The sequence below is a fragment of the Balaenoptera ricei genome, chromosome 2 (genome assembly GCF_028023285.1).
Source record: "Balaenoptera ricei isolate mBalRic1 chromosome 2, mBalRic1.hap2, whole genome shotgun sequence".
Taxonomy (NCBI): Eukaryota; Metazoa; Chordata; class Mammalia; order Artiodactyla; family Balaenopteridae; genus Balaenoptera; species Balaenoptera ricei.
Genome location: NC_082640.1, coordinates 49,840,942 through 49,867,505, shown reverse-complemented (window position 1 = coordinate 49,867,505; position 26,564 = coordinate 49,840,942). Strand labels below are relative to the sequence as shown.

Genomic DNA, 26,564 nt, shown 5'->3' with positions numbered 1-26,564 from the left:
TCTGAAGCATGGGCTACCACATGCATGAACCTTGAAAACATTATGCTGAGTGAAAGCAGCCAGACGCAGAAGGAGATATTGTATGATTCCATGTGTATGAAATATCTTGAACAGACAAATTCATGGCAACAGAAAGTAGATTAGAGGTTACCAGAGGCTGTGGGGAGGGGAAATGGGGTGTTATTCCTTAATGCGTGTGGAACTTCTGTTTGGGGTAATGAAAGATTTTGGAAATAGTGGTGATGGTTACACAGAATTATGAATGTAATTAATGACACTGAAATGTGTACCTAAAAGTGGTTAAAATGACAAAATTTTGTTAGTTGTTTTTTTTTTTAACTTTAAAAGTTTGTTTTACCACAACAAAAAAAAAAAAAGAAAGAAAGAAAGAACAGAAAAGTGGAGGGACATTCAGCAGGGCAGACTTGTGATGTCTTGGGACGGAGATGGAAACAGAGTGGTGACTGATGGCTTCTTTTTCTTCCTGAAAAATTGTAGTGCAGAGTTTAGAAACAACCTCATGCCTACAATCTGGGCAAAGGAGCAAGATTCAGGCCAGCATTGTACCTACGAGCCCGTTTCCTGACCCCCATGGCGCCCCAGCTGCCAGCCCACTGCCAGTACTTGCTCCTGGGGATCACTCTTCTTCCAGCTCCCGACCCAGAGGGGCACCAGCAGTCCCGAGCTTCTGTTTATCCTGAAGTTGCTTTGCCCTTAAAAGCTCTCTTAGGTTGTAGCAGCAAATGGTTTTGAAAGAGACTTTTATTTTCTGTCACGTGACCTTCCTGATATTTGTATACTAGTCAAAGATAGACATCTTACTTTGAAAAATCATTAAAACAGGAAATCAAGACCTTTTGGAAGTAGAGGCACTATTTCCTTTTCAGAATGAAGCTATCGGTCACTTAGCAACTTTCTGCCCCCTCCTCTCCTGCCGTTAAAACCATGGAACCTCCCGACCTGCCCCGCCGGTGACATCTCCTGTTCACGGGTGATTGATATGGCTGCAGTTCATGTGTTAGTCTAGATATCCTGTATATCATGCGTGGTCTCGAGAATCAGAAAGTTTGAGGATGGAAAAGAGCTCAAAGATGTTTTAAAACTAGAACCTAGGTTCAGTGACTTCTCCACCAGCCTGATTCACTAACTATGGATTTGGGGCTTGGCCCTTCCTCCCCACACACTGGGGCTCTTTCCCTTCATTGCACTGCTTCTCAACACAGTCCATCCCCCCCCGGGCCAGCAGGGGCTTGGCCGGTGTTACTTCCTTTGGACACAGAAAAGGATGGATTTAGACCATCCCAGACAGGCCAGCAGGAGCCATCTGTTTATTCTCCAGCAGAGGCTGCCGGCTACGTTGCCGTCTTTTCCCAAAGACCTGTCCGAGGTTCAGGCTGTGAGTCCAGGCTTCGGAAAGGTTTCACTGAAGAGCCCCTAGCTTTCTGTTGATAGTTACAAGGCAGTGCCTGTTTTCCTCATCAGTCCAAGAACACAGGATCAGGTGATAGGAAGGCAGAGCTGTGAGTGGCACAGATTTCACGAATGCCTTGTGTTTGCATTGTTGAGTTCAAAATAAGTTTCCTCTACACCACATTCCCCTGATGAACGCATGCGTCCACCCTGCGGTCTTGATGGCCTCTCTCCGAAGTCTAGTCGCACTTGCTGTCCTTTCTTTTCACAGGACAGACATAATACCCTAGTTTGCCCATGGTGAGGGGCCACAGTTGATAAGAACCTCACGTTTGGGGTGTTTCACGCCTCCTACTGAGGCGTACATCTGATGTCCACACGATTTCCGACAGAATTCGGGTAAAAGGAGTGTCTGGGTAACAGAACGGCTGAATGAACCATAAAGGAAGCTTTTCTGGTTTACAACTAAATTCTCCAAAGACGATTTTTATTTCTTTCAATTCATTCTAAGAACAGTTTATTTAGAGCTTAAAACCAGGCAAGTCAGGTTGAGTATGACGCTCTTTGCTGTCCGTGGCCATGTGTCTCGAAGTAGGATGGCAGCCTGAGGTCATGAGTTCCTTTCTGGGGTCAGTATCTGGTGCCGAGTGCCTTTCACTGATCTCTGCCTTTATAGTTTAAGTCACAAAGTTTGGTTTAAGTGACTGAAATATCAACAGATGTTGAAGAGTAAACAAGGTTTTCTGACAGGAGTAAGTTGTCCCATCGGTGGGTGTGGGAAAAGCTGGCCACGATATTAGCTGCTGGTCACACGGTGTGGAAGTGCGACTGTTTACAGAGAATCGGGACGTGCCATTCTGCTGGCCCCCTGCTTTCCCGACAGCATCCCGGGTGGCCTCCCTTCCCCAGTCCCTGTCCACTGTACCAGCTCTGAGGAAACAGCCCGGGTGCCCCTGAGCCTCCCCACTGTGGGGACTGAGGCGTTAGTTTGCCTCTAGGTACCATCGAGTAACCACTCGGGGAGCCAGGGGGCAGGTTGCACGTTGAGGCTGAGGTTTGCAGTGTAGAGAAAGCAAAATAAATAATGAGGAAGGAAATCCCTGTATTATTTGTTGGTTCTTATGCAAGGGGGCTGAGTAGCTCCTTTTATTCCAAGGTGAAGATTTTTCTTTTCTTTCTCTAACTCGAGTCACAGAAAAGACAAAAGAGGTGGAAGCCCTCACTCACAAGCCACATTTCTCTCTCTCTTCCTTGCAGACCTGAACGGAAGCGGAGGGAGGTCATGCAGGTCTCCAACACCACCATGTCCAGCCGGAGCAGGAACACCACGGTGGTGGACACCTACAACATCACAGACCCGGAAGAGCTCGAGACAGAGTACCCTTTCTTCGAGAGCAGAGTGGATAACAAGGAGAGAACTGTCATCTCCAATCTCCGGCCTTTTACTCTGTACCGAATCGATATCCACAGCTGTAACCACGAAGCTGAGAAGCTCGGCTGCAGCGCCTCCAACTTTGTCTTTGCAAGAACCATGCCTGCAGGTACGGTGTCATCCAGCTCACCCCATGCCCGACTCACAGCCTAGCGGAGACTATGATTTGTAGACACAGAGGCCAACACCCAGGACGATGACCCTTAGTCTCAGTCCTGCTTATTAAAGAACGGGTGGTCATTTGCAGGCAGCTTGGTGGCCCAGCAGCCCAGGGAATGGAGTTCACGCATCGTGACCCCACTCCCACCCCAGTCTCTCCATACAGAGTACTCGAGAGCAGGGAGCTCGATGCAGGGTCCACTCTTTTCCTTCTCCTTTGTTTGCATTGTGCATTCCCATCGCCCTTTTTTGCCAGGTCCCTCCTGAGTTCTCAAGTTTCAGTGAAATCCCCATTTAGCTGCCTTGATTCAGACTGAGTGTTGCTCCTCAAGGTCCGCTCCCAAGCAGCCTTGGGTCCTGCTTGTTTGGTCTTCACCTTCCCCTTGTAAGTTAGAAGCTGCCTGTGGCTTAGACAGCCATACATCCATCTTTCAGGATGGGTGAACTGCCCGGTTCACTTCCCTGCAGAGCTGGCAGGTAGCACAGAGCACAGTGTCTGCAGTCTGGGAGCGGGGCCTCCTGGGCGCAGTTCTGGCACCGACGTGCTGCTGCCAGCCTACCCAGCCTTAGCCTCCTCACCCTCCCAGGAGAGACAGAGCCCAGCTGATTTCTCAGTGTTTCCCAGCTGGAACTTGCAGTGACATTGCTCACCACTTGGCTTACTGCTTTAAGAAGCAAAAGCAAGAGAGCAGGCACCCCAGCCTCACCCGGCAGCTTCAGGAATCGCTGATGAAGGCAGCGAGCTTGCGCTCAGCACCAGCTTCCTGGCGGCTTCCTCCCAGGCGGGCTCGGGGACCATCCTTTACACCTGCGCAGAAATTGCATCTGCCGCGTGCAGACGCAGAGCGTGAAGGATCTGGGTCCCGGCTTGGAGGCTGGATGCCGCTGCTTCTGCTCACTCAGCACCTTTTCGATGATGCTTGTGTTTGATGGCGTCGCATAGAAGCCGAGTACCAGACCTAAGTGACTCAGTTTGCCAAGATTTTCCTCGTGCACTTGAGAGTAGGCTTTTTTGTTGGGAGACTGAGGGGAAGGGAGGGTGTGGTGGCATCTTGAGACTTACAGGTCATGAGGTTGCTCCAATTCCAAAACCCCTGCTGTGTGTGTGAGGCCAGGTCAGGAGGAGTTGCCGCGGCCGCTGTCCGCAGTCCTGCACGAGGGGTTGGGGAGGGTGTTCTTAGGCTAGTCCAGTGTTTTTCTCTCCCTCCCTGAGGACTCGAATCTAACTTTAATGCCTATTTCAATTGTTGCGCAGAAGGAGCAGATGACATTCCTGGGCCAGTGACCTGGGAGCCAAGGCCTGAGAACTCCATCTTTTTAAAATGGCCAGAACCTGAGAACCCCAATGGATTGATTTTAATGTATGAAATAAAATACGGATCACAAGTCGAGGTAAGACTGGGGCACTGGCCGTGTGTGGGTGCGTTTCTGTTGCAGGTGTAGCATGTGTTACACTTCAACACAGGGCACCTCCTGGTTAGCTCAAGACTTTGAACAATAAAATAAGGAGGTAAGTCAGTGAGGATTTAGGTCTTTTTACCAACTCCATGCTCTTTGGGGAATTCTCACAGTGTGCGAGGAGCTGGCTTATCCTCACCCTCGAGAAACTGTTTCTTTGCAGAAAACGATCTTTCAGCCTAGAGATTGGTCTTAACAACTTAATCTTTCTGGAACTCTTTTTGGTTAAAGAAATAAGGTTTGGTTAAAGGTCAGGTGTGCTTAGAGTTACTGGAGGACTGCCATAATGTAAGCCTGGGTGTTTTCCCTTTTATTGCAAATTGGGGTCAGTGTTAGGTGGGAGGCGAGAGGCGAGGTGGCGTGTTTGTGGGAAATTGACACATATGTTTTATTTCTTCCAGGATCAGCGGGAATGTGTGTCCAGACAGGAGTACAGGAAGTATGGAGGGGCCAAGCTAAACCGGCTGAACCCGGGGAACTACACGGCCCGGATCCAGGCCACCTCTCTCTCTGGGAACGGGTCGTGGACTGATCCTGTGTTCTTCTATGTCCAGGCCAAAAGTAAGGCTTGTGGAGGGAGTTGCTGGGAAAACAGAAAGCAGGTGGCGCTGGGACTGGGGAAACCTGGGTCGTCATCCGGGCTCTCTGGTTTTCTGATTTCTGTCGGCCACCTTTCAGAAGAGTCACACTTTTGCCAGCACTTCACCTAGGAGCTCAGGCTGGGGAGCTGCCACACTTGGAGTCCCTACCTCATCTGATGGGCAGGGAGGTGGTCTGAGCCCCTCTTTTGAGGGAGACAGCAAGGGGCCCATGCTCTCAACTTGGTTTATGTCCAAAGCATTTTACAAAGCATTGAATTGACCATTCTGCCTCCTGCCTCGTCAGGGATGCTGACTGGGGCTCCGGCTCAGGGCTTAGAATCCTAAGGGGTGACAGAAACCTGGGGGCCTTCTGCTCCAGCCTGCTCCAGAGCAGGAGTCGCCGTGACAGCATCCCAGGCTGAGGCATCACCCCTGTCACTGCTCAGCGGTAAAATACCAGATGCACTTTTAAAGCAGCAACACACTTTGAAAACGCACAGTTCTCCCTGTTTGGCACAGAGACTGGGCCATGTGGTGACTTTATGCTCAAACCATCGACAAGACAGAATTCTTAGAAGGCCATTCTAGGCGAGGATTTTAGATTTTAAAAGTGAGTTTTGTAAAATGTATGAGCACAAGGGCACTATACTTGCTTGGCCAAGAAAATTCAGTATTTTTGTTTGGTGACATAAATATCCCTTATTATTTACATGTTGAGTTTCTGTTATTTTGTATTAGAAACCAAATTTTTAAGATTATTTCATGTTCAGATAATGGGATCAAATCTGGCATAGCACTATTCCTGACTGCTTCCGTGAGAAAAAGCAGTCCCGCCTTGCTTAGTGGTGCTACTTTTGGGTCAGGTGGGCAGTTCCCACTGCTCTGGTTTCTCCTGGTGTCCACATCTGTGCTACTCTGGTCTGGAGTCTGAGTTTTTAAATTCAGGATTCAGTCGATCCAGCAGTCCACCTGGTTAGCGCCTAGTCAAAGACATGCATGGTATTTGGAAGTCTACACAGTGACAGATACCAGAAAAAGGATGTGCGGGGATAGAATTGCAGACCTTGAGGTAGCATTTGATGAGCCTGGCACTGTGTGAGGGGTAAACAGATGCTTAAGAAGATAATTCCATCATCTAAAATAGTCTGAATTCTCCATGTGGTCCATTTTACCTACTCTTTCCAGTTGGCTGGTGCCACACACTCCAGCGCTGGAACTCTCACGATGTTCCCAGAGCCCTCCCCGAAGAAGTTTTTTGTTTTCTCTCTTCTCCTCTCCTCCCCTTTCCACATCCATCCCTGAGGAATAGAGCCTAGGTTTAGAGGTCTAGCGTGATGCTGTGTTCTTTGAAACAGCAGCATTGGCTTCTGGGGTTCAGTGACCTTGGCTTATCTGCAGAGATGACAGGTTCCTCTCTGCCATTGCTCCCCCGTTTTTAACCCTGTGAGTGCCGGGAGCCAGTGGAAAACCCAAGAGCCGCTCTGATGGCATCTTTCCAGCAGGAGTTGGCATACACCATGGGGAAATTAAATCTGCGTGCCTGCTTTACCGTTGGGAAGTTTTTCCCTGTGTCAGACAAGATTCTCTCCTGCTGTGGTTGAGTCTCCCTTCCTCCTGTTCAATCCTCAGAGGAGATGGAAGCTTTGGAAGCTTTCTGGCAACTGCTCTCCTTTTAGGAACCCTTCATGTGCCTGAATACTATTAAATTACTCCTTAGGCTTTTCTTCAGCAGACTAAATAATCTCAGGTTTGGGGCCTTTTCTTGTAGCCCAGTCTCATAGAACAATTTTCTAGCCATTCAGTCATTTTGTTCTTCTCTGGGTGTGTTCCACTTTCTCCATGTCCCCATTGAAATGTGAAACTCAAAAAGAATAGGGTACAACCTGACCAGTAGCGTAAGTGATAGAGATAGAAGACATAGTCCTCGGGGGCAAAAAAGAAACTCCGCTAGCTTCCCAAAGTCCGTGTTAATTTGCAAGTATTTTCAAGAATTAGGAAATGCAGGAGCCTGTATCCATTTTTAGAGCTATTTGATAAAAATATCTTTAATTAAAAAAATTAAAATAGCTTTAATAGTCCTCACAGAGTAATAATAATAGTAGTGTTTAGTGGCAGAATAATCACTGATGGGTGATCTACAATAGATGTAACTTGGTCCCCAGTGAGTTCCAACTTCATTTCTACATACGTGGGTGTCCCACAGGCAATTCAGACGCCTCGTGCACAAAACCAGAATCACAGTTGCTACCTTCAAAATCTCTCTCCATCCTTTGTTCCTCAGCTCAGTCTGTGACCCCGTAATCCACCCACCACCCAGGCCAGGAACCTCACAGCCACCCCTCCCCTTTCCTTCACTCCTGCCACCCACTTCTCATTCAAACCCACATCCCATTGATTCTGCCTCTGAAATACCTCTGGAATCCAGCCTCTGTAGCCACCACCACCGCCTCAGCTCAGAGCCTCCAGGGCGCTTGCTTCGTAGGGAAAACATGAGCCCGGGGTGCCGGAAGCCTGGGTTCCAATCCCTAGGTCATGGCCAGCCAGCTGCATGTGTGACCCTGGGGAGGACAGTTCATCTCTGTGAGTCTTTCTCATTCATAGAAAAGGAGCAGTGATTCCTTGGTGAGGTCTGAGCTGGGTGATGCAGAACATGCCCAGGGCACCCCCCGACCCGCTTCACCAGACAGGGCAGGGTCTCCTCCCCGCTGCCAGCCCTTCCAGGCTGTCCTCAGGCACAGCCATCTCTCCCACACAAATCCCACCAGTTCACTGTGGGGCTGGAGAGCTCTCACTGGTTCCGCTTAATCTGCAGAATGAAGTTCAAAGTGCTTAGCTTGGACAAGGCCCCTTAGGAGCCGGCCCTGATTTCTCTCCAGTATCATTTCCAACCATCCCCTGTGCTTGGCGAGCTTCCCCTGACTCCCTTCCCCCCTCCCTTCCTCCCTGCATCCTTGCAGCATGTGTGGTCCACTTGTCTGGTTGTTATGCTACCTATGGACGTGTTGATTACCAGCGTCTGACAGAATTTTCCAGTGTGTGGATCAGCGTCCAGCCTGGCATCTGTCATCTGAGAGCTGAGGATGGTGATGAGCAGGCAGGAGCCCTGTGGTCTCAGACTTGTAACTATAGACTCTGATGTTCGGGGCGTATTCAGAGCAGCTTTAGCAAGGGGTGCCATCCAGTTACTTTTTGTTTTTTTTAATTGTCTGTGGAACTGTCTTAAGACAGATAAAAGTCAGTACAGCTTGAGCACTATAATACATAAGAATCTATTCTTTTTTTTAGCAAATGTATGCAGTTCCACTAATAGTCATCAAACTGTTTACAAAGATTATTTTACTTGAATCCATCATTTGAACTATTATTTCAGAATACACTGTACTTTGAAAATAAAAATGACTTTACTCCTCCATCGGCACTTATTTAATCTTTTTACAAATAACTCAGGGTTTGTTTTTTTTTTTCTTTTATGTACAATACTGTTTACCTTCAGAACTCCTAGTTCATGATAGGCAATAAAGGAATTCTTGGGATTTTTTTATCCATACTCCCAGCTAAATATAAACAAATGACACGAGCAGTTTGTTCACCTCGTGACATTTTCTTGTTTCCCATTTGTTTCTGTAGCAACGTATGAAAACTTCATCCATCTGATCATCGCTCTGCCCATTGCTGTTCTGCTGATAGTAGGAGGGTTGGTTATAATGCTGTACGTCTTCCATAGAAAAAGGTGAGTGACTTGGTGAAAAGTTCAGATACTTTCTGTGTCTGACTGGTTTGATGATTTGAACCCAAGTGAAGATGAACTTTTTGAGAAGTTTGAGGAATTATCTTATGGATCAGAAAACCTGATTTTCGGGGGCTTCCCTGGCGGCGCAGTGGTTAAGAATCTGCCTGCCAATGCAGGGGACACGGGGTCGAGCTCTGGTCTGGGAAGATCCCACATGCTGCGGAGCAACTAAGCCCGTGAGCCTCAACTACTGAGCCTGCACGTCTGGAGCCTGTGCTCCGCAACGGGAGAGGCCGCGACAGTGAGAGGCCTGCGCACCGCGATGAAGAGTGGTCCCTGCTCGCCGCAACTGGAGAAAGCCCTCGCACAGAAACGAAGACCCAACACAGCCAAAAATAAAAAATATAAATAAATAAATAAATTTATAAAAAAAAAAAAGAAAACCTGATTTTCCAATCAAATGTACAGAAAAAAGAGAATATTTTCTAATGATTCAACAACAGAAGAAGACTTTTTCTTCGGAGTCTGGATCATCCCCACACTGGTTGTCCCATCACAGATACCGCTGCTTGTGCAAAGCTTTTTCAAACATGATATTTTAACCCTGTCCATCAAATAAGCCTTTCAATTTCCAACAAAGTAAAGAAACAAATGTTTCTTAAAAAGCTCTAATTTGAGGCCGTTGAAGAAGCCAAAAGAGGCGTTAGCAAGTGTGGTGGAGCTGTCCTGACAGCACCTCCACCACCCCTTTCCGGTCCTTAATGAATCAGAACAAATAAAACTGAGGTAACAAAGATGAAAGTACATATAAAAGTATGTGGGGATTTTTTTTTTCTAACCTGAATTTCATCCTTTTTGACAGAAATAACAGCAGGCTGGGGAACGGAGTGCTGTATGCCTCTGTGAACCCGGAGTACTTCAGTGCAGCCGATGGTAAGCTTCTAAACTACAGTCACTGTCTGGGGTCCCAGCTCAGGAGCTTTGGGGAGTGTTACGAATTCAGGGGAAGAGATTTGCATTATTCTGAGGTACCTTTGGCCTCAGATCCATCTTCATTAACACTTTTTTTTAAACCAATGTTTTGAGCAGTTCACTGAATATGTCAAAAATTCTGGGACTGTCTGGGCTGCCCCAAGGAAAAATGGGCTTCAGAGATGAATGTGGCCAGCACAGTAATCCATTTATTTAATTGCTTGAAATTTTATGCTAGAATGAAAAAAGCTATATAATTGTCAACATCTAGTTGGAAGATATGCTGCAGCTGACAAAACAGTCCTTTTAAACTAGTTTCAACTTGAGTTTCATGTCATTATAATTGTCTTTGATCACTACGGCTTCTCTGATTTTTGTATCTTGGAGATTTTCTGTTCATTCCCTCCTGACTGGGGTCTTAACGATTCTTACCCTCATGGCCTGTTCACATTCCCTCTGGTAGTAACTCATGAGAGCCATTTAGTTAAACGTCTGAGACAATCTGACTTGGAAGTTTGTTTTTCCTTATTTGCTGTCTTGTCTTCCAAGTTTGCCAAAATCCTAACTTTTCAAAGTAAGTCGGGGTGAGACATTGGTCATTGGGTACCACTGACTGGCACTTTGCTAGAGACGTTCACAAATGCCATCCCATTTGATCCCTGCATCCCTATAGGATGGGTTGTCTGATGCTCATCTGTCTGTCAGTGGGGTAATGAGGCTCAGAGGAGAAACTCGCCCTGGTCACAGAACTAGGCAGTTGAGAAATCAGGATGAGGCAGCCCCTGGCATCTTGTTGACATGTGATGCAGTCGCTGTGGGGAAGGACTGTGAGGTCTTGGGGGCTGGGGAGACCGGCAAGCTGGCCCACAGGAGCAGCTGGCCAGGGTTTGTCAAGTGAATAAATAAGTGCATGGAATCGGCTGGATGTATTTAGAAGACACGTTTGCCTCGCTCATGCTTCAGAAGTGGAAGTGTGTGTGCAGGAGACGTGAAATAAAGAGTCATGATTATTCTAATTGCTCATCCTGATCAAATGAGAAAACAATTTAAAAGCACTATATAAGTGTGTAAAGTTTTATTACTGTGATTTCTTTAATAATTTCTAATTCAAATTGTGTTTACAATAAAGCCAATCAAAAGCAGACTCCTCTGAATGCGAAGCAAGGTAGAATAATGAGGACATTATTCTTCTTTATATAAAGGTCTCACAAAGTTGTATTTTTAAAAGACATATATATGTACACACACACCTACATGTCTGTATGTATGTGTGTGTGTGTACATATAAGAGAATGTTCTGGAAGGATACACACCAAACTTAAAAGAGTAGTTACTTGTGGAGAGGATCTTTTTCTTTAAAAAAAAAAAAAGGCAAGACGATTTTTATGCATTGTTTGAATAAATAATAGTGTTTTTTTTTTAATCAAGTAAGGTAAGGAGTCGTCACACACTTAATGGGATTTATAAGGAAAATGCAAGGCCACTTCCAGCTCTATCCACTGGAGTAAGACTACTGCAAAAATCTGCTCGGTTTTGAAATAAAGCATAGAAAATTGGCATTTGTAGCTTTGACTGTGAAGGATCCAGGAAGTTTAGAGAGAGCACAAATACAATCATATCAGACACTAACGGCGATTTGAATTCAAATTTTGTGTCTTTCCAGAGTGCCTTCATAATATTTCTTGCTTCTTTAAAAACAAAACAAACAAACAAAACTTACTGTCACCCAGGCCAACAGGTAGGAAGACTGTCACCTTATTTGAACTTAATTTATTCAGCCTTTTGACAAGCATCTTATAGCTAGTTTCCTCAAGGGGCAACAAAATGACATTGCAGTTCAAAAAGGCTTTAAAAACTTCTCTCTCCAGAAGCTAATCTGCATGTCACCATTCTCCAGAGTACACTGAAAATCCCCTCCAGGGAAACGCTGATAACATTGTGCACGTAAACCTCTCCTGCCTGGCAGGGCTTAGGACTGCTGGCTAAAGTCAGAGTTATTGGGTTGAATTGAGAGAAAGGATTGTGAGTATTGACTTCAGCTACCTCCCAGGGAATGAATGTGATTGGTTTTAACTCCATGTTTCATGGTGTGTTACATAGTTAATTCTGGTTAAAGGCAAGCCTGGATTTTCAGAGATAAATGGATATATACAGTGTCTCTTTATACTTTCTGAGGGGTATCAGGAAGAGTCTTATCTACTGGGTTGTCTTGCATACTTACTCTCCTAAGTGAGCATCAGCCCCTTCTTCAGGGCTATAAGCTGTCTAAGCCATATGGAGGTTGTAATTCCATTTGTGAAATTCCTGAACACATACATACGTACTATGAAATACAAAAATGTATGTGAAAGAAAATTCTAGATTGATTAACATAGTCCCTATTGGAAATTCCTTAGAGGTGTAAATTGGTGGTATCTCCTGGGCCTAATTTATAGACATCTTTGCTTTAAGACATCACTTAAAGGTAGATACCTGGGACTTGGGGGTGTCGGAATATAGCTGTCAATCCACTGCTTCTCTTACATCCAGCCGCAGGCCCACGGTTAACATCTGAAAGCCTTAAGGCAAACAGATGCCATCCCAGGCTCTCAGTCCTTCTGCATTTCTAAGCCAGGACCACCTCTTTCCTACCAGTGGAGCATGCCAAGGGTTCCCCTCTCAGGCAAGGACGTAAGCACACAGCATTAGAAGAATATGATAATAATTGAAATTTCTTATGGAGCTGTAGAGCAGGTTGATATTATTTTAGTTCTCACCTACCCATCAGAGTGGTAGGATGGATCTTCTGTTTCGTTTTCTTTCTTTCCTCCCTTCTTCCTTTCCCTCTTTCTTTCTCCTTCCTCCTGCCTAGAATTACTTATTTATTTTCTTAAACCAAATTGAATCTGACCAGAAGCATAGGCTGGACAGGAAATCATATTCAGGCTTAGTCATTACCAAGCCCCACCCCCCAGCCCCTCACCCCAGTGGTGGGAGGTCCCTGAGTTCACAGGCCCCAGGCCTAAGCCCTGGGGAGGCCCTTCTGCTCATCAGCTGTCCCTCCATGCTGGTCACCACTGAATGCCCCTCGGTGCCAGAGCTCAGTTGCTTCCGTACCTCATCCATCACCCCAGGGTCTCTGGCAAGGCCAGAGAAACTGTCCAGACTAGAGCAGAGCTGCCAATGGAAATAGAGTGCCAGTCCCATAAGAAACCTGAAATTTTTCTAGTAGCCACATATAAAATAGGAAAAAGAAACAGGTGAAATACATGTTGATAAGGTTTTCTTTAACTCAATATATCCAAAATATTATCAGTTTTAATATGCAGTCAGTAAAAAAATTATTGAAATATTTACATTGTTTTTTGAAATCCAGCATGAATTTTATACTTATAGCAACGTCTCAAATTGGACGACTTTCTGGTTCTTACATGCTGTTGGTATCTTTGAATTATCTAGAACTCCTTGAGGACTTGAAATTCTAGTGTTTGACTGTACAGTGGCCTTGCTGAAATCCACAGCCTGTGGGAGATTCCAGAACAAGCCATATCCTTGTCTCCTGCTGTTCTCTTCTGTGGGCTCTAGGAAGTGGCATCTTGCCCTCTTTGGCCTGGAGTTTGCCCAAAGCACGTTGTTTCAGTTCTGGCCTCTTCTTCCCCAGTGTACGTGCCTGACGAGTGGGAGGTCGCCCGGGAGAAGATCACCATGAGCCGGGAGCTGGGGCAGGGCTCCTTCGGGATGGTTTACGAAGGTGTCGCCAAGGGCGTGGTCAAGGATGAGCCTGAGACCAGGGTGGCCATTAAGACGGTGAACGAGGCCGCCAGCATGCGCGAGAGGATTGAGTTTCTCAACGAGGCCTCGGTGATGAAGGAGTTCAACTGTCACCACGTGGTAAGAGAAGGGCCCCCAAGTGTTGGGGAGCACACTTGTGGGTTTGCTGTCTCACCCTGTCTTCTGTAGGGATCCCCCCCATCACCCCACTGTTCCTTTAGACACTGTGCACATGAAGGTTCTGGATGTGATGCAGGGCTGGCCCGTGAGCCCCAGTGGCCCATCGTACGGGCTCTGCTCTGGGCCAGATGGTCCCAGCGGTGGGAGAGCCGCAATCGTGGGCAGCCCTCACCCTCTGAGCCCTTCTCTCTGTCCTTCCTCACAGGTGCGCTTGCTGGGCGTGGTGTCCCAGGGCCAGCCGACGCTGGTCATCATGGAACTGATGACCCGGGGGGACCTCAAAAGTTATCTCCGGTCTCTGAGGCCAGAAATGGAGGTCAGTTTTGATTTTCACTGACATCCCATGTTAACCGTTCCCTTTCCTTTAGAACCTTCCGCTAGAAGATACTGCGTCTTTAAAATCCATTCACTTTTCTTGCCCCGTGGTTGGTTCTTAGTCCTGTATATGAAGGAGTTCCCTGACTAGAGAGAGACCTGGATCTTTTGTGAGAGGCACTTGCCAGTCCGCAGGTACCTTATGACTCAAACCCCTGTGTGCTTTTGCTGCTACATCATTCCCTCCACCCCCAGTCACCTCCTCCACCACCGTCTCTCCCTGACTCCCACCCACAGACCATGTCCGCGCTGCTCCCTCCCTGGAGCCTTTCCTGCCTCCCACCCCAGCCAGGAGTGCCTGTCTCCTCCACTGCCTTCTCTCCTGGACCAGCTTTCTCTTGTTTGGTTCTTAGTGGATCCCCATCTAGCGCATTATGTTTCCCGTCCATCCCAGACCCAGTGTAGCTCAGTGTCGTTTTTGTCAGAGTTCACTGTCAGGTTGACTTGATTCTTGTGCCGGGTGTTTTCCCTCCCAGCTCTGTGCGCAGACACCCACTCACTCACAGACCCCCACCCGACGTGTGCCCCTTCCCCTCCTGTGGGCAGTCTGAGCCTTTGAGCCGGGGGAGCCCCATTTCTCAAGCGCTGCATCCACATTTCAGGCTTTATCCCGAATCAGTGTCTTGCTTGAGCTTCTGAATGATCATCACCTCAGCTGCACAATCATCTCTACTTAGTATGAAAAAAATATCAATTTGTGTTACCCTGGTGTCTCCCCGTGAACCCAGCTTTGTAACGTTTGGAGGAACGACTTTTAAGAGTAAAGTGGGAGATAAACACTTAGAAGTGACACCAGCAACATCTGCCTTTCACTTGGCTGCCTTGGTGGGTCTCAAGTCCTCACTTGGACCCTGACTTTGCTGCCTGTTGAGGAAGCTTTGAGTCTGCTTTTGTGCCTTGGATCCTCCCCTTTCTCTACCCTTCTTGAATGTCTGTAGCCTTTCTCTGTTTGAGCTTAATCTTTTGTTTTCTTCTTTTAATTGGCAACTTAATCATCTCGCAAGTAGTAGTTCCTTAATTTTTGTTCCAAGCACTTGTTCACACGTGGCTTCCTTTACTCACAGCAGATGATGCGTGTGGTTCTGCAAGGGCCGCGAGGCCCAGTGTGGACTGAGGCCCCGAGCAGGGCGGTTTTCAACACACCCACCCTCTGCTCTGCCCAGCGTGGGTCCCTAGCTCCCCTGGATCTTAGTGCCTTTTCCCAGCTCACTTTGTAATACACAAGCCAGCACGAAGGAGAAAAGCTTCATCAGCTGGGTGACTGGAGATGTGGCAGTATGTTTCTTATCAGATTCATTTAAGGCACCTCTGAAAAGTCTGAAGCACTTACTTCCTTCGTCCCCAGTTTCAGGCACAGAATAAAAATTTGCAACACATAGCCCTAGTCCTGGCTCTGCCACTACCTGTCTGCATCCTCAGGTGGCTGCTTCAGGCTCTGGGCCTTGGTTTCCTTATGTGTAAAATAAGAGGGTTGGACAAGATGACTACTAAAGTCCTTTTCAGATCAAAAATTAACTTTTTTTAAAAAAAAATTTATTTATTTTATTTATTTATTTTTGGCTGCATTGGGTCTTTGTTGCTGTGCGCGGGCTTTCTCTAGTTGCAGTGAGCAGGGGCTACTCTTCGTTGCGGTGTGCGGGCTTCTCATTGCGGTGGCTTCTCTTGTTGCAGAGCACAGGCTCTAGGCGCCCGGGCTTCAGGAGTTGTGGCACGCAGGCTCTAGAGCACATGCTCAGTAGTTGTGGCGCACAGGCTTAGTTGCTCCGTGGCATGTGGGATCCTCCCGGACCAGGGCTCGAACCCGTGTCCCCTGCATTGGCAGGCGGATTCTTAACCACTGCGCCACCAGGGAAGCCCCCCCAAAATTCACTTTTAGATTTGTCAGATTTAAAGTTGTTCTTTCTAACCCATGTCAAGTATAAGAATACATATGCTTGTCCTGTGGTTTCATTATACTCTACTTGGCATCTTCCCCCAGTGAAGATTCATTCACTTCCCTCACTAAATGGGAATGCTTGTGTATACGCGTCTTAAGTAGTTCTAAGCAAGTTAAATATTTCTGTTTTCTAAGACGTCTGAAAGAATGGCAGTATTAGCACCATGACTGACAGAATGTCAGCCCTCTCCTTCAATACTTAAAATCAGGTTCCTTTTTTTGATTCTGTTTTTCGTATTAATATTATGAAGCGCCACTTCTAATAAGCGCCTAACTTAATATTCCACAACTTAAGTATTATGAGCATAAAGTTAACATTTTACCTGCCGATTTCCTGGTGTACCATGCATATCTAAAGCCCTGAAAAGGTTAAAGGGAATGTTAGGTCCTGAGGGAAAAAGGCTCCTCTAAACAAGGCCCCTTTGTAAAGGAAGGGGGTAGTTTTGGCTTATCCTTCGGGTCATCACATCACTTCCCCAGGGAACTCAGTAATGAGGATTTTAAATCACCACAGACAGTCCTGATAGTAGCTTCAAAATTCAAGTGTAGGGAACCAACCCCCAAGTACTTGGAGAGTTGTTATGTTGCTCCTAGCTTTGGGGCAGAAACTAGCACCTCACTGGGCGAAACCAGCATTCCCTGGGCATGGACCTTGGCCAGGCAGTGGCGGACACTTGCCATGCATGGTCCCAGGTCATCCTCCCAGCAGTGACCCCGCCTCGATCCCATGTGAAAGAGCCCAGGCAGGAGGCCAGACTGTCTGATCCTAAAGCCCAGACGTGTTCTTCCTGTGGCGCAGGGTTTGAGCTGGGAAGGGGACGTGTGGGACCTGTCAGAGCAGGATGGCTTTGCCGTGTTGTGACAGATGCTCTGTAGTCAGGGAAACTGTGGTAAAGTCTGTTGAACTCACACAAACAAGAGGTGGTCAGCATCTAAACTGGGAGTGCTGACTGGTTTCCACACTTTCTTTTAGGATAAAGAGCCTTGGACACACATTTTATATAAAACTTTTCTAAATGGATTTATTATTTGGGGGTATTTCTTCTCAATTCTGAAGTCGGTATGTTGCCCTTCACTGCAAAGACGAAACGTTTATCCGTGTTACCTGTCACTGTTGGACATTGGTCCCCTCCAGAATAAGCTTCTGCTGGACTTAAATGAACTGTCAAGGGCTTGCTTTCCTCAGCACCCACAGAAAATAATAATCCAAGGAATGCCACTCTGTAAGGTGAACAAATTAATCTTGATGGTTTTGTACTTTAGAAGAAAGTTGAAGGGAAAGAAAAGGATTAAATAATTTAACATAGGAAATAACACATCCAGTGTCCATTCAAGAAACCCGTTTGCTTATTTCCACATGGCCTTTGTAATGTCCTCTCCCTCCTTTTCCCTGTATGGAGTTGGATTGTAGAAATAAAAGGAACACATCCACTAATTGGAATTTGAATATCCAGAATTTTTAATATCAAAAATTGCTGGTTTCACTTTAAATGATGTTGGCCCCACCCAAAATCGAAGATGCTGGTCCCAAGTTGTGCTAATAGGTGCTTCTCTCTGCAGTTTTGTGATGTGGTCAGAGGGCAAGTGCCATGGCCTCCTTCTGAGCCACTCCTGGTTTCTTAGCAGAATAACCTGTGGTGCTCAGATTGAACAAAGGTGGATTTGCAAACCGTGAAAGAACACGGGGAGGGAAAAATTCCTAAATTCTCACATGGATTTTTTTTTTTTTTAATCTCCAACAGAATAATCCAGTCCTAGCACCTCCCAGCCTAAGCAAAATGATCCAGATGGCTGGAGAGATTGCAGATGGCATGGCATACCTCAACGCCAATAAGTTTGTCCACAGAGACCTCGCTGCCCGGAACTGCATGGTGGCCGAAGATTTCACAGTCAAAATCGGAGGTGTGTCCTTAGCTTTCCAGATCTGAGCAAGAACTAAACTCGCACATGTTTTAGGGGCCAAGTGGGCATTAGCCTGCCTGTGGAGAGGTTTTCCGATGCATCCCGTGACTGCAGAGTCTTACTCTTGGGAATAATGTGATTGTGTCCAGTCAATAGTCACAAACCCAGCCAGCCTGGCTCTAATCCTGATAATGCATGGGCGCAGTGGTCCAGGCAGTGGCCACGGGTGAGCTGAGGCCGTGGTCCCTGAGGTTGCCTCTACTGGCACTTGAGGCATTTCTTGGCAGAACAGTTCTAAGCATTGTTTCCAGAAATAGTTGAGACAGTGTCCTCAGGTGATTTTGACTTGTACCTAAAAGTTGCCCTCCATACTACCAGTATGTCCTCCGGTTTTCCAGCTTACAAGGAACATTGTCTGCCTCACAACAACAAGGGGTCCATGGCGTTTTCTAAGAGGTGAGGTTCCCGATGGTGAAGCCCGTGCACAGAGCAGGAGTGGTTACAGGATGAGGGAAGACCGCTGCTTTCTGGGGTTCACACCTGAGCTGGTCAACCTCGGAGCTCTTGATCTTTATTGCAACCCTTACTTATTAGCTAACTAAACTCCTCCTTGGACCCTTTGTTGCCACCACCCACTGTAACACCAGAAAAGGGGGGTGGATTATATTTCTGGTCACTGGTGAGGAATTTATTTCGGACTTTAGGTTTGGATTTTACTTTGGTCCTTGAATCTGCCTGATAAAACACATAAAACATCAGGGCTGCGTGGGAACCACCTGCTCTTCCCACTATGAGATGATGATGTCTTAGAAAAATGCTAAATATTTATCCTGAGAAGCTACAGGAAGACTTTACATCCAAAAACTATTTAAACCTCTTTGTCTAGCTCTTGAACTGTCTGTTCTGGAAGTGCTCGCCTTCCTTTAGCAGTGTTTTTGGGGTTTTTTTAACAATGATTTTGAATGACTATTTTGGCCCTTTGGTGAACAATGAGTATCCCCTCTAGAATGGTTTCCCAAGTGGGGATGGGCGTCTTTATCTTTCATTTTTAGGAGCTAGAGGTAATGGATGGAGCCATATCGTATAGCAAATATCCTTGGCCATCAGTTATTCTGTGTGTCCCTGGGTTGGCCCTTTGAGGCATCCACACATTTGACACCCCTGAAAGTCTGAGGTTGTCTTGCCCTGGGGCCCTCAGGGAAGAGCCCCTATGGCTGCTGCCTGGGCTTCCTCTGTGTACCCTGCTCCCTCCCCTTCCCTTCTCAGCGAGGACTCAGATTGTTCCCACAGAGATGCCAACCAGCTCCCTTCCCCAGCTGCAGAGCCAGGCAGTCACTAACTAAACTAAACCCCGGTTCTGCCACTAACAGACTTGAGGCTTGCGGCAAGTGTCTTTAAGTTCTGTGAGCCCCAATTTCTTGACGTCTGAAATGGGGATGATGCTGTAAGAGAGCCATGAGATGCTGGGAAAGACTCGGTGCAGGAAAGCACCAGGCACATACATGCTGGGTGTGGGCAGGTCCTCGGAAACGGAAACGTTAGTGTCTGTGGCCTAACTCAGTTCCTGCTCCTTTACTTCCCTCCTCGCCCTCACTGCGGGAGAGCCATTTTTGTGCCACTTGCCATTGGAAGTCCAAATCAGCAAGGACTCTATTTGCTATTTAACCATGTGGCATATTTATAGTGATGTTTTCTTTGTACTGTGTTTTTTCTTCCTAAAATTTGAAATTTTTCTTTTGGGTTAAGGAAGAAATAGTCTGTGCTTTTTTTCTGGGATTTCTGTCTTTCCTTTTTGTGCAAGGAAAAGCAAATCCTCTATTTGCATGTCACTGGATAGTTTGGAGATAAGACTTTAGCACTTCGTTTTTATTCTTCGCTAGGATTCAAAAATGTTTTTCTAATGCCCAGTCTCCTATGGATTACAAATATGACAAGCAATTTTACCAGAGGCAATTCGATGGCCGTTAGCATAGTACAAGGAATTTATGTTGATTAACGTCCAAGGAACTTTGTTCTCTGTGTTTGCTTTGTAGCCTTACCTCTTTGTGGCAGAGTTAGAGACATAAATGAACATTTTAAAAAGGAGAGCAGCCCTTTCTCCTGGGAAGGAGAACGGAAGAGTCCCTGTAAGAAAAGGTTACATGATTGAGTGGAAAATCAAAATCTGACAAAGAAGCAATAATTTAGGATTATAAAGCAAGCCTGCCATCAAACATAATTATGTGACATCTTCTAGAGACATGGAAAATGGAAGACATTTTCAAAAATGAGTGGGAGTATTATGTTGAAAAACATTATTGAGTAATAGCTTCAGGGGCCTAGTAAATACCATCTCTTAGGCATCTTACTGTGTACTTTTTTCATCGTGAATTGGTACTCTCAATATTTTCCCCCTTATTAGATGGTGAAACTACTTTCTTTCCTCTGATAATGAGGCAGTGTTACCAAGTAAATAAAAGTCAACATGCTCCTGGCTATTTGATCATGTTTTTAAACCGCATACAAATGACCTTTGCTCTACTCAGTACATATTTTCCTGGTAAACTATGGGTCCTGATGATTTGTAAGATGCCTCTCATTTTAAATGCAATGAGGGAGCTACCTTCTTAAAAGAATCACATTGTAAATATATTTAAAGGCAGAGATTTCTGGGCATTTGCTTGTCATGTGACTCACCGGTCCTCCCCTACAGTTTCTGCCTCATCAGGTGGCAGCATGGATGTCGGCCTACCTAAAGCCAGTTTGCCCTTGGACTTGGCTGTGGGCACAGGACCCTCCTCTGAGACGTCACTGTGCCTCTTAGCTTCTCCCCCGACATTACTCACACGGGGTAACTCTCGTGCCTCCTCTCCTCCTCACAGATTTTGGGATGACGAGAGACATCTATGAGACCGACTATTACCGGAAGGGAGGGAAGGGGCTGCTGCCTGTGCGCTGGATGTCCCCCGAGTCCCTCAAGGATGGAGTCTTCACCACGCACTCTGACGTCTGGTACGAGAGACCTTTCCTGTAACGCCAGCCCCCGGCCCCCACGAGTCCTTTCCTTTCCTCCTGTTTTCTGTTCATTGTTACCCCTTTCCAGCTTTGACTCAGTGTGATGGGGGCCACCCCCTCATCACTGACGTGTTCCTGTTGTCAATGGGCACTTGTGGGATCTAAAGAATTTGTGGGACCAACATTTCTTTCAATGCTTAGCTGCTCACCGAGTGGTTGGGAGGCCTGGAGACACACCACCAGGGGCTAGGGTATGGGGACAAGCCAGAAAATTTTATCTCTTTCTGCTTCTCCCCCGCCTGCCTTCTCTCATTTTCTTTCGCAATAAATAGATGTGACGTGTGTGCACGCACGCGTGTGCATATGTGTGTGTTTGGGGAGGGGGTTGCTTCACCTAATTAAGCCTTCAGATTGCAGACAGTGCTTATTTTAGACCCAAAGCTTATGAGTCTTGATGTGTTTTCCTATTGGTTCCATCTGCTGTCTGTCCTCTTCCAATGGGCACCTATCGTTGTTGACCCAGGGATGGTGTGGAAAGCAAAGTGTGTCCCTTAGTCATGGACGTATCTTGGGGTAGAAGGTGCATCAGCTACGGATGCAGAGGCCTTTTGATAGTATTGTTTATTGCGGCTCCTCAGCAACATTGTGGAGAGGTGGTTAGGTTCTGAAATACAATTGAGGTTCTTGGCAGGCGAAGGCCCTGGCACGTCTACCTTCTAGAACGTCGGCTAGTTTCTTGGCTGTCCTCTCAGGAGATCCCATTGCTGGTGTGTTACAGAAATGGTAGTTGTTTACTCCAACTGTAGGGATGACCACATAGAGGAGCTATTTAAATAGTGACCGACATCATTTTTTTTTTTAACCTCGTGAACCTTGGGATCAAGGGCCTTGGATCCTATTTTGAAGACAGGTGCGAATTGGAAATAGCATTTGAATGTGACCCAGCAAAGCATGATTTCTTCTTGAGCTCAAGTGTGAGGTCTGTTTTGCAATCAGCCTATTCAAGATGGTTCCCTCTTCACAGTCAAATCAAAGTGTTCAACACCATTTTTAGATATAGAGATGATGGGGAGAGGACAGGCCTGGGTCCACACCCGCATCTGTTTATTCTAGGATCCATGCTTCCAACAACTTTGAGGTCAGCTTACAGTGCAGTAAAATAGAAAACCACGAGAGCCAGGGAAAACAGAGGCAGGGCAGGAAGATAAAACTAGAGTTGTTAATATCTCACAGGCTAAGTTTACCAAATTCTGGTTAGCAGCAATTGCAACAAGCAGCAGTAAAGGGTGTTCATTGCCATTTTTCTCCCATTTGATGACGTAGACATTATGAACCAGTAAGAAAAAATATATATAAACAAGAGTAGGGATTTCATATTCATTCCATTCCATGTTCAGGCTTTGACAGTGCTTTAGTTTTTTTTTTTTAACATAGCCTTTGAGGATAACACTGGTAAGGTGGGTAGGCTAGGACAATGGAGAATATGGAAGGCTTCTCAGCTCCCCAGGATCTAAAGTGCTCCCTCTTGAAGGAATGAAAATCATTTCTGAGTGTATTCAATGGTACAAAACAGTCATCCCTAAATAGTTAAAGTCTAGAAAGAAATACAAAGAATTGTATTTGACTTTGCAGAAGATACCCTAGAATTTTAGGATCAGAAGATATTCTGAGGTCGGGACCAGTCCCCAAACCCCATCTACAGCGTCTTTGACAGCTGGTTTTTGAGCTTCTGCTCACATATTTCCAGGAACTGCTAATTCCTCTCTCATGAAGACAGACAGCCCTAATCCTTAAGACATCCTTGGGTTTTGCAGGTCTTTCTCATGCTATGCTTAAGTCGGCCTCTTGCTGACACCCCGTTGGCCCTTCTCTGTAGCACGGTTGCACACCCTGCTCTGTTTTTGATAAGACAGGCCTTGGAGTCACAAGGAAGTGGTCTCTTTTCTCTAGGTGGAATATCTTTAGGTTTTCCTGCTATCCTTGGAGACATTATTCCCAGGCCCTTGGGCACTGTCCTTGTTCCTCTTATAGCTCCCTTGTAGCACTGTGTCCCTGCAAATGGTTCCTTTGGGTTAGAAGACACAGGTGTGCCCTCCAGGCATGGAGGGAACCAGGCACAGGACTGGGGAGGGGGAAATCCATGGCTTGAAGGTGTGTTCCCTTCCTGGGCAACTGAATCACCCTACAACAGTCTTCATTTCTTGACTTACTGAGAAGCTTTCCAAATGGCCACAGATATCCAGGGCTGGTTGCTCCCTCCTAGAGTTATTTGGTTCTTCAGTGGCGAATTCACATCAGCAGGTAATGTGGATATCTCTGTAGGTTTCGATTTGCTGGTGGGTGGGACATTGACAGATCCCGTCCTGGTATGAGGAGGTGTAATTATTTATTTATTTTTTTAAAAGGAATTCCTTTATTTTTATTATTTATTTATTTATTTTTGGCTGTGTTGGGTCTTCGTTTCTGTGCAAGGGCTTTCTCTAGTTGCGGCAAGCGGGGGCCACTCTTCATCGCGGTGCACGGGCCTCTCACTATCGCGCCCTCTCTTGTTGCGGAGCACAAGCTCCAGACGCGCAGGCTCAGTAGCTGTGGCTCACGGGCCTAGTTGCTCCACGGCATGTGGGAACCCCCCAGACCAGGGCTCAAACCCGTGTCCCCTGTATTGGCAGGCAGATTCTCAACCACTGCGCCGCCAGGGAAGCCCAAGGAGGTGTAATTATTGAATGCTGACTTTAACCAGCACTGGAATTGAAGTGAGTCTCACACCAAGTTGTCCCTTACTTGGGAAAACAACCCCAATGCTCGTAATTAGAAAAGACTTCACACAAAGGCATTTATCTAATGTTTAAAGATTAAATCCATAAAATTCAAAGCTTGGTTTTGTATGAGGCATTAAATGCCAGTGCCACATTGTAAATGACCTGCTCTGAAAAACATGCAGGCGTTGCATATTTCTCAGTGTCTCTGGCTGTGTGGCCTTGGTCAAACCATGGGGTATCTGTGGGCTTTAGCTACTCCATCTGTGAGGTAAGGTCTGTTGGGGATGTCTGCAGAACCTCATTAGATGTTTAAGTGGCCCCTGTGACAACTGGTGATGACAGGGAGGAACGTTGGTGTTGGGTAGAGATGCTTTAGCCTCCATACCTTGGGGCAGAAAAATGGTTGAACTCGGCTAGTCATGTCCTGTGAAGGACGCCAGCACTAAGTGGCCCTCACAGACAGGTGACACTGACATCAAACCAGAGTCACTGCAGGGAAAGCCTTTGTGGAGAGCCGGCTCTGTCACCTTCTGTGTTCTTTCGTGTGTGTGATCATGAGGACCTGGCATGGCCCGGGCACAGTGCTCAGCATGTGCAAGAACCAGGGTGCCTAGAGACATGGTGGTTGTCCCTGAGGGATGAAGTCTTGTAGAGAACAGGAAGCGACCCTGACAGGCTGGGATCACAGACCCCTTCCCCGAAGAACGGGAGTCGTGGGGCACCCTGAAGTATGGACTGTCACCTTCCAAACAGTGAAGAAGTGGGCTCTTGGCGGTGGGAACACTGGGGGAAACCACGGTGGTGGGAAGCGCTTAGTGCGTGTGGAGGATGGTGGGACTTCCTCGGGGGAGTTAGGCTGAAGAGAGCTCAAGTGAGGCCTTGGCTCTTGTGTTAGGGGTTTGGGACTAATTCTGCAGGCTCTGTGAGGAGAGGCTTCTGAGCCGGAGAGTGACCTAGAGCCGTGTTTGAAGAAGTTCACGTTAAGCTAGAGTGTGAAGCTCCTCTGAGTAAGACGTTGGTGCCAAAAAGGAGGCGTCCTGCGGGCCAGGCAAAGGCGACCATCTGCGCTGAGGATGTGCTGGGAGGACGAAAGGAGGGGAGCAGACCTTTGGGCAGGTCTGAGCCTGCACGGGCAAGCTGTGGGGGTTATCTGAGGAGGTGTGGGAAGGATGACCTCGGCGTGCTACTGAATATAGTTAGTTCCCTGTGCTCTACTGTAGGAGTTTGTCGTTGGCATGTTGACTCTTTTAAGCTGAAGGAGTCGAGAAGTGGAATTTGCAGGAAGGACTCTCTGACCTTCCCCTGAAGCAGGCTTATGACCCTTATATGCCCTGGAGGAAAGAAGCATCCTTATTTCCTAAGACACCAAGAGGAATCTGGACTAACAAGTCTTGCTGGGTTTCTCCAGTTCACTGTACCCTTTGCTCATATCCTTCTGTCCTGTCACCTTTTTCCATGACTTTGTGCTCTTCATCAAAACTAATATAAAAAATGCTTAGGTTTTACTACTTTGTTGGGTCTTCATTTCCTTATGAAGGCTCCTGTGTCGTGTAAAACTTCTATTTAAAAAATCTGTACCCTTTCTCTTGTTAATCTGTCTTTTGATACAGAGCCCCAGCTGAGAACTGAGCAGGACAGAAGAAAAGGATTTTTTTTCCCCTCCTCTACAAAGGAAAGTGGCATTCTCTAAGAAAGTTAATATTTTTTTCCTCTACTGCCCCAAACCCGCTGGGAAACACTCTTTAATTTCTGAAGAGTTTATTTGATTCACTTATGAGAGAAGCTAAACGCATGAGCTTCTGACTTTATACTAGAGTTGTGGTTCTCATTTTAGTGATGTTACACTAGCAGTGGTTCTCCACAGGGTTGATGGCGTCTCCTAGGAGACATTTGGCAATATCAGGGTGGCGAGACAGAGTTGAGACGCATTAAGGTCAAGGATCCACAGTAACCCAGAGCTTGGAGTGGGGCAATAGGCGCTGAGTGGTCAGCACGGGCGCCGTCTGGTGGGCGCTGGCCGCCTGACAGCAGCTGGCACAGCCGAGGAGCGTGTGGGGCGGGGGGGGACGTGGGGCTGGGCGAAACCGCATTTTCAGGTTATTTCTCAGGCCAGGTCTGCCGTCAGTTGGGTACTGCATTTCAGAGGTGGAGTTGGGAGCCATGGCCTCTGAGGCAGCGACCTAGGTGACCAGGCCAATTCAGTCTGCGGAGATCCCCCAGCCCAGGTTGACGGGGGAGCCCACTGCCCTCGGCTGGGCCTGCGAACACTGCATTTGGGCCTCCGGGCCTTCAGCTTTCCTAGGTCTCTCGTGCAATACCAAGACTATTTCTCGGTCACTGAGGTTCAAAAGGATCTTGGGTGGGTCGGTCCTCTGAGGGCTAAGATTCTAAATATTTATGTCTGACATCTGCTCTCAGCATCAATTTGTACAAAACCCTTTTGTTCATGGAAAGGAGCTGAAGCATCGAGTAAAACATTCTGATACAAAGTCCGCGGCCCTCCTGGCTCGGCTTGGCCAGGATCCGCAGAGCTCTGGGCAGGAAGCGCCGCCCCAGAATTTTCAGTGCGGCTTTGCCCACACCCCTGGCCTGCGGAAGGTCCAGGAAGCCCCTCGGGCTGGCCAAGCGGCAGGCTTTAATCTTTGGAAATGAACCGAATGGAAAGGCAAATAGACCGTGGAGAATTTGTGAAAGACGGTGATGTATGCTGGGAAGGCATCTTTATTTTGCAGATTACAGCACTGCCTTTTTTTAACATCCTCAGTCTGAAATTTCTGTGTATGTGTATACCTATTTTAGTTTGTTTTCCAGTAGTAGGATCTTCTAACCTACAGGCAGAAGCGCATGCGAGGCGGAATCGCTCCCTGCTCCCCTTGCTGACTTGGTTCCTCGGCCACCCCCTTCCCCCCACCTTGGCTAAACTCTG

General features: G+C 47.0%; 1 protein-coding gene across 2 annotated transcripts in view; it reads left to right on the top strand.

Annotated features, from left to right (window-relative positions):
• IGF1R (insulin like growth factor 1 receptor) overlaps positions 1 to 26,564 on the top strand; it is a 312,032-nt gene that overhangs the window by 269,408 nt on the left and 16,060 nt on the right. For both annotated transcript variants that reach the window (XM_059912583.1, XM_059912582.1), the window contains exons 11-19: positions 2,668 to 2,951; positions 4,257 to 4,393; positions 4,861 to 5,020; positions 8,668 to 8,770; positions 9,633 to 9,703; positions 13,383 to 13,612; positions 13,878 to 13,988; positions 17,726 to 17,885; positions 20,747 to 20,876. In XM_059912583.1, the coding sequence (XP_059768566.1) occupies positions 2,668 to 2,951; positions 4,257 to 4,393; positions 4,861 to 5,020; positions 8,668 to 8,770; positions 9,633 to 9,703; positions 13,383 to 13,612; positions 13,878 to 13,988; positions 17,726 to 17,885; positions 20,747 to 20,876 (1,386 nt within the window). The remainder of the gene's footprint in view (positions 1 to 2,667; positions 2,952 to 4,256; positions 4,394 to 4,860; positions 5,021 to 8,667; positions 8,771 to 9,632; positions 9,704 to 13,382; positions 13,613 to 13,877; positions 13,989 to 17,725; positions 17,886 to 20,746; positions 20,877 to 26,564) is intronic.